The 17,739-nt window shown below is 40.6% G+C and overlaps 1 protein-coding gene across 1 annotated transcript in view; it reads right to left on the bottom strand.

Moving 5' to 3' along the window:
• Positions 1–17,739, bottom strand: part of ddc (dopa decarboxylase) — a 92,453-nt gene that overhangs the window by 44,137 nt on the left and 30,577 nt on the right. The window contains exons 6-7 of the mRNA XM_034175275.1: positions 6,255–6,389; positions 1,509–1,652 (exon numbers count right to left, since the gene is read on the bottom strand). Coding sequence (XP_034031166.1) covers positions 1,509–1,652; positions 6,255–6,389 — 279 coding nt within the window. The remainder of the gene's footprint in view (positions 1–1,508; positions 1,653–6,254; positions 6,390–17,739) is intronic.

Raw genomic sequence — 17,739 nt, 5'->3', positions numbered from 1 at the left:
GAGCTGAGTAGGGGGGTAAAGCTCTTGATTTACCGATCGATCTACGTTCCGATCCTCACCTATGGTCATGAGATTTGGCTCATGACCGAAAGAACAAGATCACGAGTACAAGCGGCCGAGATGAGTTTCCTCCGCAGGGTGGCTGGGTGCTCCCTTAGAGATCACTCGGGCGGAGGTCAGAGTCGAGCCGCTGCTCCTCCACGTCGAAAGGAGTCAGTTGAGGTGGCTCGGGCATCTTTTCTGGATGCCCCCTGGACGCCTCGCTGGAGAGGTGTTCTGGGCACGTCCCATTGGGAGGAGGCCCCGGGGAAGACCCAGGACACGCTGGAGGGATTACATCTCTCGGCTGGCTTGGGAACGCCTTGGGGTTCCTGCGGAGGAGCTGGGGGAGGTGTGTGTGGATCGGGAGGTCTGGGCGGCTTTGCTTGAGCTGCTGCCCCCGCGACCTGACTCTGGATAAAGCGGAAGAAAATGGATGGATGGATGGAAAAATTAAAAACTTTTTTCATTATGGGGTGTTGTGAGTAGAATTTTGAGGGAAAAATGAATTTACTCCATTTTGTAATCAGGCTGGAACATAACAAAATGTGGGATAAGTGAAGCGCTGTGAATACTTTCTGGATGCACTGTTTGTATGTATTTTTACCTCTGTACACCAACAGTGGATTTGAGATGAGACAATCAAGATGTGCTTGTAGTGAAGCCAAAGCACTAACTTCAGGATTATTATTCATACAAATTACACAAACATAAAATATTGCCGTTTATTTATCTAATTTCAGGTCAAAGATCCCATCAACACTTAATAGAAGGCACAGTCACTGACAAGTAAAATTTCAGTAAATATAAGGACTTCTCAAAATCTCACAAGTCCTGAAAACATCTTGTTTTATAATTGAGATGAAACAACCTTTTTTGATGAGCCATAAGATTTTTAAAATGCTGTTCTTAGTAAAAGATGTAACATTTGTAACACACTTTTGACTAGTATTAGTAGTAGTATTTTAAGAAATCTTAAGTGAATTTGCACTTGTTTCAATGACAGGTAGTTTTTCCTTACCACTGTTGCTCTAGGGGTTGATAAGGTTAGACCTTACCTGTGTGAAGCGCTTTGAGGCAACTCTGTTATGGTTTGGTGCTATATAAATGAAAATAAATTGGAAAAAAAAAAAGCAGGTGTTTTTTTAATTGAAGAAACTTTTTTTCAATTAAACAAATATCATCCAATGTAAGAAGTGAAAATTCTGTCATAAAAGTAGTTTTTCCAGTTACTTTTGGCCTCTGAAAATAGAGGGACTGTGTATAAGTATGAATGTAATTTCTAAGTGGAATCGTCAATGCTACTCTTGATCATCTCAGTTCAGCGTCATTGTATTGGTGCACAGAGGAAAAAACAAAAACTGTCCTTGTTCAAATACGTATGGACCTGAGTGTTACCACCTGAGCGTAATGAATGCTGCTCTATTTATTTTTGTCCATCATCTTAATGTCATTTGTGCTGTCCTTACATAAAAAGGGATAAGTCCGGCCTCCTTGTCCTCATCCACTAATTTCTGCAGCATTTCTCCTCGGACAGCGTATGTGTTGTCAACTGGAACTTTCCTCATGTTCACGCATCCAATCAGACCAGCACGTTCTACTGACGAATGAGCCTGAGACGTAAAGAAACATAACATTTGTGTTGTCATTTTGAACACGTTTGTGTTAACTTTTGCAGTTAACTTTGTATTAACTTTTACAGTTAAATATGCTTCGACTTTCATGTTAAACATCTCCAGTGTCCCCCAGTGGTTTCAAAAACAGGCTTTTTAGATTATTTCATGCTCATTTTTATAAAATATACAAGAAATGTATTGGATTTATACAGAAATGAGCTGTTTCAGAGCATTTTCCACCATGTTGGTTTATTTTGTTTAAGCGAGAGGCCAACTGATGTCACGCTGCCTTTCTTTACTCTGATTGGCAGTCACATGTCCTTCCCAGCATCCTTGTGCAAATCGGGGGTAGCCCCCATGTGATCTATGATGTTGCTACCAAATGTACGTAATGGCACCTGATTGCTTGAATTTCGACCAGTCAGCGGGCAAAATTGTTTACAGGCAGTGCGAATTTTGATTATATTGGCAATATCATATTATTAAGCCCTTATTTAAATGCTAAGGAATAAATTTATAGTGGTGCCAAAGAAAATTATTTTTATGACTTAAATCTTTTAAAAAAAATCAACATAGTCCATACAGCTTTAATACTGCTGATATGATAGCAAAAGATACAAATTCTGCCTATCTAATGGTACAGCCCAAGAAGGTGTTCCCTATTTACTTTTAATATAAACCATTTAATTCAAGTGTTTTATTTCTGATGATCTAAAATAGATTGACAAACAAAAAGTGGGGTATCTGTGCTTTACATGTGGGTGTCTATAACATGAGAACACTGCAGTCAAACCCACAGTAGATACAAAACATAAGTGCTCTCGCTGTAAAGGTCTGTGTGTCCCTAAGGCAAAGCCCTAACCCAATCACACAGCCAGTCTGGCATTAAACCTGATCAGGTACTGTCTGTATGACCCTGTGTCTCACACAATCATGGCAGACCTCTTTTACTGAAGGAACAACCTCAGTCAGGCTATTTCCAGAAACCAACAAATGTCAACTTCATATTATTTTACATATGAAGTTTGCAAATACATTGTTGTGATCTCATCCTATACAATAATAAACATCTGAATTTGCAGCCTTGTGCTTAATGTTCATATATGAACTTGGTCTATACATGTTGGTTTTCTTGGCAAAGAGACATTCTAATAATAAATAATGCCTTGCTTTAAAAACAATCAATTTCTGAAATAGTAATATTCAGTACCTTTAGGATCAATTTTACAGAAAAATTTGAATGAGCTAAATTTGATTCAAAATATGTCATATTCAAACTTAAAATATTGTGATGGGGAGGTGATGGTCTAGTGGTTAAGCGTTGGGCTTGAGACCAGAGGATCCTCGGTTCAAATCCCAACCTGACCGGAAATCACTAAGGGCCCTTGGGCAAGGTCCATAATCCCGTAGTTGCTCCTGGTGTGTAGTTGGCGCCTTACACATCAGGGTGAATGTGAGGCATTTTCTGTAAAGCACTTTGAGCGTCTGATGCAGATGGAAAAGTGCTATATAAATGCAGTCCATTTACCATTTATTTGTGATTTGAAACACTATTGCGGTTGGCTAGTTGGATAATTCGGAGATTATGATTTTCCTACAGTTTACATTGTTTACATGTAGTTCATTGTGTTTATACCATGTTTTCAATTGTGCTGTAGTTGTGGAGTATCTTTTTTATTCAAAGACAGTAAGTAGTTTCACTACTTAGATCTTATTAACCCCCAGAACCCCAATGACGCTGTCCTGCATAGCTTATATCTTTTCACAATGTTTGATAGACATATATCTGTCACATTTAGAAAGTTGAGTTGTTCTGAACATGTTGATACAATGCATGGGCATTATAGTATGAGATAGTAGAATTTCTGAAGGTGGGGTAAAATCATGAAAAACCCCTGTGGGCTCTCTGGATTAATTGTCGAGTTTGGTTGTTGACTTGTTGATGAGTAATGATATCCAATTAGTTGACTGATTTTCATTACTCATCCCAGCCTGTAGCAAATGTAAATTTGCTACAGGCTGTTTCTATTTGTAAACAATTTGAATTTTTAGAACTAAAGATTGAAATTGCCAAGGGCTTGCATGTAAATGTTGTGGGATGTTATAGGCCTCCCTTTGCCATCTCAAATGCACTCCAATCATTGAAGGATTTGTTATTTAAATTTGACTCAAATGAAACTATATTAATTGGAGATTTAAATTGGGACTGGCTAAATTCAAATTCGGATGATTTCAAAACTGTATGTGATCAACTGAATCTAACACAGTTAATTTCATCCCCCACTCATCCAAATAATAAGTGTCCTTCGAAGTCCACATTGATTGATTTGATCTTAACAAATGCCCCACATAAATACTGCTCAACTGGGTTTTTTTTGCAATGATCTCAGTGACCGCTGTATCGTGGCCACTGTTAGGAATACTAAAATTTGGCAAATGTTTTACATGAGAGGAACCTTGCCTGGGCAAAAGCAAGAAAATCTGGTCTCAAATATGATTGGGATATTTTAAAAAAATTAAGAAATAAATGTTCCTCCCAAATTAAAAAGGCCAAGTCCGAATTCTATTTGTTAGCTACAACTGATAGTCTCAATGATCCAAAAAGATTTTGGAAAACTGTAAAATCTCTAACCACTGGAAATGACTCACAGGCTCTTCCAAATTATATTGTTCACAACTCAAGAAATATTTATGATAAGGCTGAAATGTTAAATTGTTTCAACAAACATTTTATTTCCTCTATACCCTCTCTAAATTCAACCAGTCCAGTGACTGTGTCTGAATCATCCACTGACACATCAGCCTTTAGTTTCCAGCCATTTACCTTGGGCCAAGTCCACACAGCATTAAAATTGTTAGATGCTCGTAAACCTCAAGGACCTGATTTAATTGATCCCTACTTTCTGAAAATTGCTGCTGGTTTTATAGCACAACCCCTGACTTATATTTTTAATTTGAGTGTGAGCACTATGCAAATTCCCAAAATATGGAAATCAGCTTTTGTCACACCATTATTCAAAAGTGGTGACCCTACAATCTTAAATAACTATAGGCCAATTTCAAAACTTTGTATTTTATCTAAAATTTTGGAATCTTTAATAAATGACCAGTTGAAAGAATTCTTGTATTACAATAATATATTGTGCAATTTTCAGTCAGGTTTCAAAAAAGGTCATAGTACCATTACAGCAACACTGAAAGTGATCAATGATATCTGAATGGCTCTTGACAATAAGCAACATAGTGCTGCGCTTTTTATTGATTTGTCAAAAGCTTTTGACTCTGTGAACCATATTTTACTTAAAGAGAGGTTGACCTACATTGGACTATCTAAAGAGGCGATTGGGTGGATTTGTAATTATCTTACTGACCGATCCCAATGTATTAAATCTGATCAGATTTGTTCTAATATTCTTCCATTAACGAAAGGAGTGCCCCAGGGCTCTGTTTTGGGGCCACTCCTATTCACTATTTATGTGAACAATGTTGGCCAGGATCTCATGGACACAAAATATCATTTTTATACTGATGACATGGTCATCTATAGTTTTGCAAAAACTCTAAATGCTAGTGTCTCTAAACGCGTTCAACATAGTTCAGGAAAAGTTTCTAAAGCTAGACCTCTCTTTAAATGCTAAGAAGAGCAAATTGATGCTGTTCTCAAAAACAAAAAACAATCTGCTGATGAGCCCGTCAATTGTCACTCTTTAAGGGGCAGAGATCGAAAGGGTCAAATCATTTAAATATCTAGGAATCTTAATTGATGACAACCTTAACTTTAAAGGACACGTTGAACAACTAATTGGTAAACTGAGACTGAAAATTGGTTTCTATTTCAGAAACAGGCTATGCTTTTCTTTTAATGCAAAAAATAAACTCGTAGCTGCAACATTTTTACCAATTTTGGATTATGGTGACCTCATTTATATGAATGCCCCAACTCAAGTATTGAAACTATTAGATTCAGTCTACCATGCCTCTCTGAGGTTCATCACAAACTGTAAGCCTCGCACACACCACTGCGAACTTTACATACGTGTGGGCTGGCCAGCCTTGCATTCTCGTAGACTCACTCACTGGGGTATGTTCATTTATAAGGGTATTCTCCGTCTGCTCCCCTCATATCTCTCTGAATATATTCAACCAAAAGTGGCTGGACTGTATTCCTTACGCTCTCAAGAATCACTGCTCCTGTCTGTACCAAGTGTCCACACAGAAATTGGAAAGGTGGCATTTCAGTTTTCTGCCCCCACAACATGGAACAATCTTCAGAAAGACTGGAAACTAAAGGAACTGGTTCCAATTGGCAATTTTAAACTTTTGCTCAACAGCTTGGAAATGAAATCCATGATTTGTAAATGCTTTTAAATAGCTGTATTATTGTATGAAATGTCTTTTATGTTTTGAAATTGTTGTGATTTGTGCCGCTGTCTTGGCCAGGACTCCCTTGAAAAAGAGATTAGTAATCTCAATGGGACTTTCCTGGTTAAATAAAGGTTAAATAAAATAAATAAATAAAAAAAAACCAGATATTATGTTGGAGATGACCAGCTTCCATTATAAAACACAATAAATACAGGGAATGTTCCTTGTGCTTACCTGTTCTGAGGTATAAGCTACCAGTTTGGGGATTATGTCAGCCTCTGTAAAACTGGGGTTGGATGCCTGTACTCGATCAACCGTCTTACAGCGAGCAGCAAGCAGGGACATCAGGGTGGCTTCACTGGCTGTGCCCTGTTGGTCAATTAAAGAGAATCCTGTTGACCTTGTGCTTATAATGATAAAATGGTAAATGATAGTCACATATCTACAATCAGATCCATTACTTTTATAGAGTGGCATACATTAAGAAATATTAGCAGTGTGATACTAAATGCTAAATCTAGCACTGTTGCCTCAGAGCGAAAAGGTCCATGGATTGCTTCCTGTCTGGTCCTTTCTGTGTAGAATTTGTATGTTCTCCCTGTGTTTGCATGGGTTCCCTCCCACCTCCAAAGACATGCAGGTTAGATGAACTGCGGACTTTAAATTGACCGTAGGTGTGCATGAGAGTGTAAATATGTTTGTTTGTCTATATGTGGCCCGGCGAAAGACTGGCATCCTGTCCAGGGTTTACCACGCCTCTCACCATATGACTGCTGGGATATGTTCCAGCTCCTCATGATCCATCAAATCAAATCAATTTTATTTATATAGCGCCAAATCACAACAAACATTTGCCCCAAGGCGCTTTATATTGTAAGGCAAGGCCATACAATAATTACGGAAAAACCCCAACGGTCAAAACGACCCCTTGTGAGCAAGCACTTGGTGACAGTGGGAAGGAAAAACTCCCTTTTAACAGGAAGAAACCTCCAGCAGAACCGGGCTCAGGGAGGGGCAGTCTTCTGCTGGGACTGGTTGGGGCTGAGGGAGAGAACCAGGAAAAAGACATGCTGTGGAAGAGAGCAGAGATCAATCACTAATGATTAAATGCAGAGTGGTGCATACAGAGCAAAAAGAGAAAGAAACACTCAGTGCATCATGGGAACCCCCCAGCAGTCTAAGTCTATAGCAGCATAACTAAGGGATGGTTCAGGGTCACCTGATCCAGCCCTAACTATAAGCTTTAGCAAAAAGGAAAGTTTTAAGCCTAATCTTAAAAGTAGAGAGGGTGTCTGTCTCCCTGATCTGAACTGGGAGCTGGTTCCACAGGAGAGGAGCCTGAAAGCTGAAGGCTCTGCCTCCCATTCTACTCTTACAAACCCTAGGAACTACAAGTAAGCCTGCAGTCTGAGAGCGAAGCGCTCTATTGGGGTGATATGGTACTATGAGGTCCCTAAGATAAGATGGGACCTGATTATTCAAAACCTTATAAGTAAGAAGAAGAATTTTAAATTCTATTCTAGAATTAACAGGAAGCCAATGAAGAGAGGCCAATATGGGTGAGATATGCTCTCTCCTTCTAGTCCCTGTCAGTACTCTAGCTGCAGCATTTTGAATTAACTGAAGGCTTTTCAGGGAACTTTTAGGACAACCTGATAATAATGAATTACAATAGTCCAGCCTAGAGGAAATAAATGCATGAATTAAGTTTTCAGAATTACTCTGAGACAAGACCTTTCTAATTTTAGAGATATTGCGCAAATGCAAAAAAGCAGTCCTACATATTTGTTTAATATGCGCTTTGAATGACATATCCTGATCAAAAATGACTCCAAGATTTCTCACAGTATTACTAGAGGTCAGGGTAATGCCATCCAGAGTAAGGATCTGGTTAGACACCATGTTTCTAAGATTTGTGGGGCCAAGTACAATAACTTCAGTTTTATCTGAGTTTAAAAGCAGGAAATTAGAGGTCATCCATGTCTTTATGTCTGTAAGACAATCCTGCAGTTTAGCTAATTGGTGTGTCCTCTGGCTTCATGGATAGATAAAGCTGGGTATCATCTGCGTAACAGTGAAATTTAAGCAATGCTGTCTAATAATACTGCCTAAGGGAAACATGTATAAAGTGAATAAAATTGATCCTTGCACAGAACCTTGTGGAACTCCATAATTAACCTTAGTCTGTGAAGAAGATTCCCCATTTACATGAACAAATTGTAATCTATTAGATAAATATGATTCAAACCACTGCAGCGCAGTGCCTTTAATACCTATGGCATGCTCTAATCGCTGTAATAAAATTTTATGGTCAACAGTATCAAAAGCAGCACTGAGGTCTAACAGAACAAGCACAGAGATGAGTCCACTGTCTGAGGCCATAAAAAGATCATTTGTAAGCTTCACTAATGCTGTTTCTGTACTATGATGGATTCTAAAACCTGACTGAAATTCTTCAAATAGACCATTCCTCTGCAGATGATCAGTTAGCTGTTTTACAGCTACCCTTTCAAGAATTTTTGAGAGAAAAGGAAGGTTGGAGATTGGCCTATAATTAGCTAAGATAGCTGGGTCAAGTGATGGCTTTTTAAGTAATAGTTTAATTACTGCCACCTTAAAAGCCTGTGGTACATAGCCAACTAATAAAGATAGATTGATCATATTTAAGATCGAAGCATTAATTAATGGTAGGGCTTCCTTGAGCAGCCTGGTAGGAATGGGGTCTAATAGACATGTTGATGGTTTGGAGGAAGTAACTAATGAAAATAACTGACAGAACAATCGGAGAGAAAGAGTCTAACCAAATACCGGCATCACTGAAAGCAGCCAAAGATAACGACATGTCTTTGGGATGGTTATGAGTAATTTTTTCTCTAATAGTTAGAATTTTATTAGCAAAGAAAGTCATGAAGTCATTACTAGTTAAAGTTAAAGGAATACTCGGCTCAATAGAGCTCTGACTCTGTCAGCCTGGCTACAGTGCTGAAAAGAAACCTGGGGTTGTTCTTATTTTCTTCAATTAGTGATGAGTAGAAAGATGTCCTAGCTTTACGGAGGGCTTTTTTATAGAGCAACAGACTCTTTTTCCAGGCTAAGTGAAGATCTTCTAAATTAGTGAGACGCCATTTCCTCTCCAACTTACGGGCTATCTGCTTTAAGCTGCGAGTTTGTGAGTTATACCACGGAGTCAGGCACTTCTGATTTAAGGCTCTCTTTTTCAGAGGAGCTACAGCATCCAAAGTTGTCTTCAATGAGGATGTAAAACTATTGACGAGATACTCTATCTCACTCACAGAGTTTAGGTAGCTACTCTGCACTGTGTTGGTATATGGCATTAGAGAACATAAAGAAGGAATCATATCCTTAAACCTAGTTACAGCGCTTTCTGAAAGACTTCTAGTGTAATGAAACTTATTCCCCACTGCTGGGTAGTCCATCAGAGTAAATGTAAATGTTATTAAGTAATGATCAGACAGAAGTGAGTTTTCAGGGAGTACTGTTCAATTTCCATACCATAAGTCAGAACAAGATCTAAGATATGATTAAAGTGGTGGGTGGACTCATTTACATTTTGAGCAAAGCCAACTGAGTCTAATAATAGATTAAATGCAGTGTTGAGGCTGTCATTCTCAGCATCTGTGTGGATGTTAAAATCGCCCACTATAATTATCTTATCTGAGATAAGCACTAAGTCAGACAAAAGGTCTGAAAATTCACAGAGAAACTCACAGTAACGACCAGGTGGACGATAGATAATAACAAATAAAATGTTTGGGACTTCCAATTTGGATGGACAAGACTAAGAGTCAAGCTTTCAAATGAATTAAAGCTCTGTCTGGGTTTTGGATTAATTAATAAGATGGAATGGAAGATTGCTGCTAATCCTCCGCCTCGGCCCGTGCTACGAGCATTCTGGCAGTTAGTGTGACTCGGGGGTGTTGACTCATTTAAACTAACATATTCATCCTGCTGTAACCAGGTTTCTGTAAGGCAGAATAAATCAATATGTTGATCAATTATTATATCAATTACTAACAGGGACTTAGAAGAGAGAGACCTAATGTTTAATAGACCACATTTAACTGTTTTAGTCTGTGGTGCAGTTGAAGGTGCTATATTATTTTTTCTTTTTGAATTTTTATGCTTAAATAGATTTTTACTGGTTATTGGTGGTCTGGGAGCAGACACCGTCTCTACGGGGATGGGGTAATGAGGGGATGGCAGGGGGAGAGAAGCTGCAGAGAGGTGAGTAAGACTACAACTCTGCTTCCTGGTCCCAACCCTGGATAGTCACGGTTTGGAGGATTTAAGAAAATTGGCCAGATTTCTAGAAATGAGAGCTGCTCCATCCAAAGTGGGATGGATGCCGTCTCTCCTAACAAGACCAGGTTTTCCCCAGAAGCTTTGCCAATTATCTATGAAGCCCACCTCATTTTTTGGACACTACTCAGACAGCCAGCAATTCAAGGAGAACATGCGGCTAAACATGTCACTCCCGGTCCGATTGGGGAGGGGCCCAGAGAAAACTACAGAGTCCGACATTGTTTTTGCAAAGTTACACACCGATTCAATGTTAATTTTAGTGACCCCCGATTGGCGTAACCGGGTGTCATTACTGCCGACGTGAATTACAATCTTACCAAATTTACGCTTAGCCTTAGCCAGCAGTTTCAAATTTCCTCCTTAACTGGACTAAGCAAGTTTAGAAAGTAGATTGATGGATATTTCTCAACGACATGGATGTAGCTTGACCAATTTGTGAATTCAGGTATTACATCACAAACGATAACTGGTCAGGCAGAGTGGGAGGAGCTTGTTCCCAGATCTCAACTAATATTGTCAGAAATATGATGAAGTGTCAAGTCATCACATCTTGTTAAATGCTTTAAAAAAATAAAAAAATAACTGATACATCATTCAGGAAGCTGATAGAGTTGATTGTTTGCGGCGGCCTCATGAATTAAAGCCTGTCAGTTGTGTGTGAGAACTCCAACAAGAACATCAGTGGAATGTTCAAATTGTATAATCGATAAAAGCATTTACTTGTGAATCCATCACCGGACATGCAGGCTGATGCAAGCTGTAGCAATTATGCCAAAACAAATCCAAGAACAGGAAAAACAGAGTCTGAGCTCCAGGAAATTATGGATCCACATATGTGATCGCTCACATGAGGTGTTCCATCAGTTAGAACCACTCAGTTATAACCATTGTATTTTTTTAAAACTGTCATCCCTCCTGCTGACACAAAACATCAAATAAATGGACTCATCATGACCACATCATATACAATACTGCACCCACAGGCTCCTCCAACTAGTTTTAAAGATGTATATCATTGATGTTCCTGACTCAGTCTACTGGATTGTGCTTGTACACGAGAGTTACACGAGAGTAGTCTATTGCTGATTTCTGATACCTGATTGTCTCTATTTTTGGCAACAAAAAGAAAAAACAACAAAATAAATAAGTAAATAAATTCAGATCATCAATTGCTGCCTGAAACTGGGCGTAATCTGTGACAAAAATAGTGTTACAGAACATTGTCAGCAATTAGGAAAGTTTTAAATGCATTTTCAAAAAATTCTAGATGACTGTAATAGACGGGCGTCCTGTCCAGGGTGTACCCTGCCTCAATGCCATCATGATGCACAAAATGTGAATAACCAGATTTAATTGGTGCAGATAGATGAGAACTCTTGTGTAAAAGTAGGTGAAAGTGGACAATAGAGTACAATATGCAGTAATTCTCAGGCATATCCAGCAACTTGACTGCACTCGTATGTACACTCTACAACTATTTGCGCACACCAGTGGCTGAAAGACAGTGTGCCCTGTAGTGGTAGGCACAGATAACCAAAAAATTAACTTCGATAACAGATGATCAGATAACTGAAAAGTTATCTTTGATAAAAATGATAAACCACCTGAAAATGTATTGGAAGTTACAGATAACCAATAAATTCCAGTATTGTCTCTGGTATATTTGCAACTACTAATAAACTGAATTTCAGTTTTAACACCACAATCACTTCTGGTAGCATCAAAAGTAACAACAAACCCAAACAATGAGCCCACACTTCTGTCTTTGAACATCTTGCCCCCTGCTGGAAGCTCTTGTTTACCACATGGCTTCCAGCACAGCCGCAAGCTGAGAGCAGCCACAAAGCCCAGCTCTCTACCAATCACAACGCTACGGTCAGGCGGAGGCCTTGGAAAATAAAGCAGTGCTGACTTATGGTTTTGATTTATAAATAACATTAATACCAATAGAATAACTCCATTAATGTCAATTCTGTCATTTGTACAAAGTTAAAATATAACATATCTTTTAATGTTGAATAATGCACTAATTCTGAGGTTTTGTAACAAACACAGACAGATCGCAAAGGATTCTGGGTAAAATGTGCCTCTGCTGAACACTGATTGGTTCACTCATTCATTATGTAAGCCAACATGTTAATGTGACATGTGTCGTGTATTGGTGTTTACAGATAAATGTGCTTTTGTAAAATATTACAATTTTTTATTTGTAAAAACATTTTTACAGAGCCCTGGAAGTGTCATCGCAAAATGTTTTGCATGTGGAGAGAATGTGCGCACGTTTTATGATATTGTAAAACATGCACTCAATATTGTCTTGACACATAAATGTTGGCTACTCGCCCTGTTGACGTTTCAAATCACACAAAACCTTGGAGAGGTTGCTGCGCTGCGAGATCTCAGTAACATTGAGAACTGCACTGAGATGCTCTGATCACGCTGCACTTTAACTGCTGCACACAGACACCATTAACATTGCAACATAAAGCTATTTTTATATTGTGCCTAAAACTCTAATGAATATATTCTCTGGGTCTATAGATGTTGCTATTGCATTTGTTTTATGTAAACATGCGAGAATCACAGGCTGTCTCTCCATTATTTTCAATGGGAGCTGCTGTGAGCTACGCTTGCTTACTCATCATGTTGTTCTGGGGGAAAGTGAAGTTTGCTCTTTAACGTCTTGATTATTGTTCTTTACAACACTGTTTGTCCTCTTTGTTCCAGACTAATATGTATAATATGTCTGAAATTCGGTTTGCATTTATTAAATTCCACGTAGATTAAACGTAACACACAGATTATTTGTTATAATTGTTTTAGCAAGTTTTCAGGGTATCATGCATGTTCTTATTAATGTGGCAAAAAGCATAAAGAAATACATTTTTGCAGTATAATATTAATTTACAACTGTTATCGTTTTGATTCTCTATATGTTGTTGACTGCAGTGACTCTCTGGCACGCAAGGGATTATGAGATACGTCAATAGGGCGAATGAACACTACTGGCCAGTAGATGGCAGTAGAGACCTTGAAAACTTGCCAAAACAAAATTCCAGATAATCCGTGTCTGCTACATTTAAGATGCATGGAATTTAATAAACGCAGACACAATAACATCTATAAACCCAGAGAATATATTCACAAGAGTTTTAGGCACTAGAGTTTAATGATGTTGTCCGTAGAGCCTGATCAGAATGTTTCAAATGCATTTCTCATGTCGTGAACGTACTGAGATTACCCTATCCTACCCATAATGCACTGCTGGATACAGCATATATCCACACTAAGACCTTAAAAATTAGCGCATTACTTTAAAACTAAAACATATATCTGATATTTTCACTTTAGAAAACTTCAGACATGACATTAATTTAAATAACTTGTCCGACATTAGTTTGGTTAAAAGTTGAACCATAAGTTAAAAATGTATGTCTCTGGATCACTTGGGTGATATTGCCCACATATCAGTATGGGGTTATAAGAAATGATTTGTTGGGGGGGGGGGACCAGTTCTCCTTTGCCTGCAGAGGATAGAGCATTTCTACTTAAAGCAGCTCTTCTCTGTTTTGTAGATGGTAGAATTACACATCAGCTACGAAACATTTAACAGGTAGGTGCTCAACTAATTTTAAGTTTTATAAATATTTGTAGCTGTTCAGCTTTATTTACCACATTATTGGTCTAAAATTGTAGGACAAAAATTTATTGCAAGATAATTAGTCTGATAATGGTTTTTAAAGTTATCTAAAAAGATAATCCGATAATGAAAACATTATCTTCGATAATTATCGGATTATCAGAACTGTGCCCACTACTGGTGCCCTGTGAGAGCCCATTGAACCCTCATGCAGCAGGCACTGCCATGCATGAACATCTAACACCGCTTGCATGGCACTTAGAAAATCTGTGGTCATTCACACTGTTAACATGAAAACAGTCAGCAAACGATCACTGTCGAGCTGGATGTCAAATTTGTCTAAGTGCCCCCACGAGTGTAGCTTTGCAAACAGACACAGTGACACGTTGGTGTGTGCGCTGAACTGACAGGGGGTGTGGAGATCTGTGGTTCTGGACATCACAGCTGGGGAACATGTACCGTGTATGGAAAGACATGAACTGAAGAGGGCAAAGCACCTTTTTCCAGTCGAGAACCATGGCCTCAGATTTGGAGGTGCTGACTTTCATCCCGGACGCTTCACACTCGGCTGCAAACCGCCCCAGTGCATGCTGAAGGTCCTGATTTGACGAAGCCAACAGAACCACATCGTCCGCAAACAGCTGAGATGAGATTCTGTGGTTCCCAAACCGGACCCCCTCTACACCCTATCTGCACCTAGAAATTCTGTCCATGAAGGCAATGAACAGAACCGGTGACAAAGGACAGCCCTGGTGGAGGCCAGCTTGCACTGGAAACAGGTTTGGCTTACTACCGGCAGTGCAAATCAAGCTCCTGCAGCGGTCGTACATGGGCCGGATAGCCCTTAGCAAAGGACCCCGGACCCCGTACTCCCAGAGCACCCCCCACAGGGTGCCCCAAGGGACACGATTGAACGCCTTCTCCAGATCCACAAAGCACATGTGGACTGGTTGGGCGAACTCCCATGAACTCTCAAGCACCTGATGGAGGGTGTAGAGTTGGTCCAGTGTTCCGCGACCAGGACGAAAACCACACTGCTCCTCCTGAATCCAAGGTTTGACTATCGGTTGAATTCTCCTCTCCAGTACTGTGGAACAGACCTTACCAGGGAGGCTGAGGAGTATGATCCCCCTATAGTTGGAACACACCCTCCGGTCCCCCTTCTTAAACAGAGGGACCACCACCCCGGTCTGCCAATCCAGAGGCACTGTCCCCGACCACCACGCGATGTTGCAGAGGCGTGTCAACCAAGACAGTCCCACAACATCCAGAGACTTAAGGTACTCAGGACGGATTTCATCCACCCCAGGAGCCTTGCCACCAAGGAGCTTTCTGACCACCTCTGTGACTTCTGCCTGGGTGATGGATGAGTCCGCCTCTGAGTCCCCAGTCTCTGCTTCCTCTTCGGAAGACTTGATGATGGGATTGAGGAGATCCTTGAAGTATTCCTTCCACCGCCCGATGACATCCCCAGTCAGGGTCAACAGCTCCCCACCCACACCGTAGACAGTGCCAGTGGAGAGCTGCTTCCACCTCCCGAGGCGTCGGACGGTTTACCAGAATTTCTTCGAGGCCGACCGATAGTCCTCCTCCATGGCCTCCCCGAACTCCTCCCAGACTCGAGGTTTGCATCTGCGACTGCGCGGGCTGCAGCACGCTTAGCCTGCCGGTACCTGTCAGCTGCCTTCCGGGTCCCACTTACCAACAAAGAAAAGTAGGACTCCTTCTTCAGCTTGACGGCATCCCTTACTTCCGGCGTCCACCACCGAGTTTGGGGATTGCCACTGTGACAGGCACCAGAGACTGCAACCACAGCTACGAGCAGCCACATTGACAATGGAGGTGGAGAACATAGTCCACTCGGACTCCATGTCTCCAACCTCCCCTGGGATCTGGAAGAAGCTATCCCGGAGGTGGGAGTTGAAGACCGCGCTGACACAGGGTTCCGCCAGTCATTCCCAGCAGACCCTCATGATACGTTTGGGCCTGCCAGGTCTGACCGGCATCCTCCCCTCCCAGAGGATCCAACTCACCACCAGGTGGTGATCGGTCGACAGCTCAGCCCCTCTCTTCACTCAAGTGTCCGAGACACGTGGCCGAAGGTCAGATGATACAACTACAAAGTCGATCATCGACCTACGACTCAAGGTGTCCTGGTGCCATATGCACTTATGGACACGCTTGTGCTCGAACATGGTGTTTGTGATGGACAAACTGTGACTAGCACAGAAATCCAACAACTGAACACCACTCGGGTTCCAATCAGGGAGGCTGTACATCAAATTCCCTAATTTGAAATTAAACTTTTATCTTCAATTAGTGCATCAATGACAATAGTGATTTTATTTTAATCAAACAGTGACTCATGGATTCAAATATTGTGAAGTGAGGACGGCACATGGCAGTTTTAAAAGTCTGTCCTTTATTGCTGTGTTTTGGTGTTTGGTTTCTAATAACAGGCTGACAGTCACAACACACAGCAAGAACAGGCCCATTGGTTGCCATAGTGATCTGGAAGGCCGCACTTAAAGTGGATCGTGACAATACCCAAACAAAGACAATGCAGATGAAGACACGCTCAGGTGGTCACAAACACAACAAGCATGAAATGATCCGTCATCGGCGAGTGCTGTCTCATGCACGTTACTGTCAATGTCATCTCTGAGTGGTGGTCGAGATGATGATGATGCAGTGAACCCATTTAGAAATCTTGTTCCCACTGGGTGCCAAAATTGGATGCTTTTGTTTGCCTCTTAACCCTTTGGTATCTTTAGTTGTTACATGATACACATAATGCATGTTGCGTGCACATCTCCACGGTTACATTTTTAGAGATATATCAATATGAAGAAAATGGTTCTTGTGAAAATCTATGTATTGGCGCCTTCTGTTAATGGAACACTAATGCTTCACCTTCTGCAGCACGCAGCAGTCGCAGCTCTTTAATCATCACTTCTGCCTGCCTGCCTGTGGGTGACATATTAAAGGCAATTTTCTGACAATTTCCTGTTGTTGTGAACCGGGAAGATGAGTGAGAACAAATCCATAGAGGATGAATTCCTGATGGATACAAACTCTTTGTAGAAGTGGAAAGAGTCATGACTCTGCAAAGCCTGTTTTAAGTTTGACTTTGAGCCGGTGATTTGGTGGGAAGAGCAGCACCGTGAGAAGAAGTTGGTTGCTTTGAACCACTGGAAACACCCAGTGTTTGTGACTTGTCCTGTCTCCTACTGCTTTGCTTTTTTCTGCACAAAATTTTGTCCCGTGTGTGATGTTTGCAAAACCAAAGTGAAATTATAGCAGCAGAATGGGAATGCTGACTTAAGGCAACATGCATTTATTGTTATCTTCTTCTTCATCATCTTCTTTTGACTGCTCCCATTAGGAGTCACCACAGCAGGTTATCAGTTTCTCACCCTGTCCTCTGGAGCTTCTTCTGTCACACCAACCACCTGCATGCTCCCCCCTCACCACAATCATAAACCTCCTCTTTGGTGACATCCTCAGCATCCTTCTCCCTATATACCCTGTGTCCCTCCTCTGTGCATGTCTAAATCTTTATCTGACAGAAACTACAAATTGTTGGAGTGTGTGTGTGTGTGTGTGTGGGGGGGGGGGGTATAGTTATTCATTTGTGCACCAAGCTGTAAAATACAGCATTTCATATCTTTCCATTACACCCCCAAATGAGCTAATGTTGGCATATTCATCTTGTCTGTGTGTGTGTATGTGTTAGAACAAGACAAAATGACTCAA

Source organism: Thalassophryne amazonica, chromosome 7 (genome assembly GCF_902500255.1).
Source record: "Thalassophryne amazonica chromosome 7, fThaAma1.1, whole genome shotgun sequence".
In the NCBI taxonomy this organism is placed as follows: domain Eukaryota; kingdom Metazoa; phylum Chordata; class Actinopteri; order Batrachoidiformes; family Batrachoididae; genus Thalassophryne; species Thalassophryne amazonica.
This window is presented reverse-complemented; position numbering and strand designations above follow the sequence as displayed.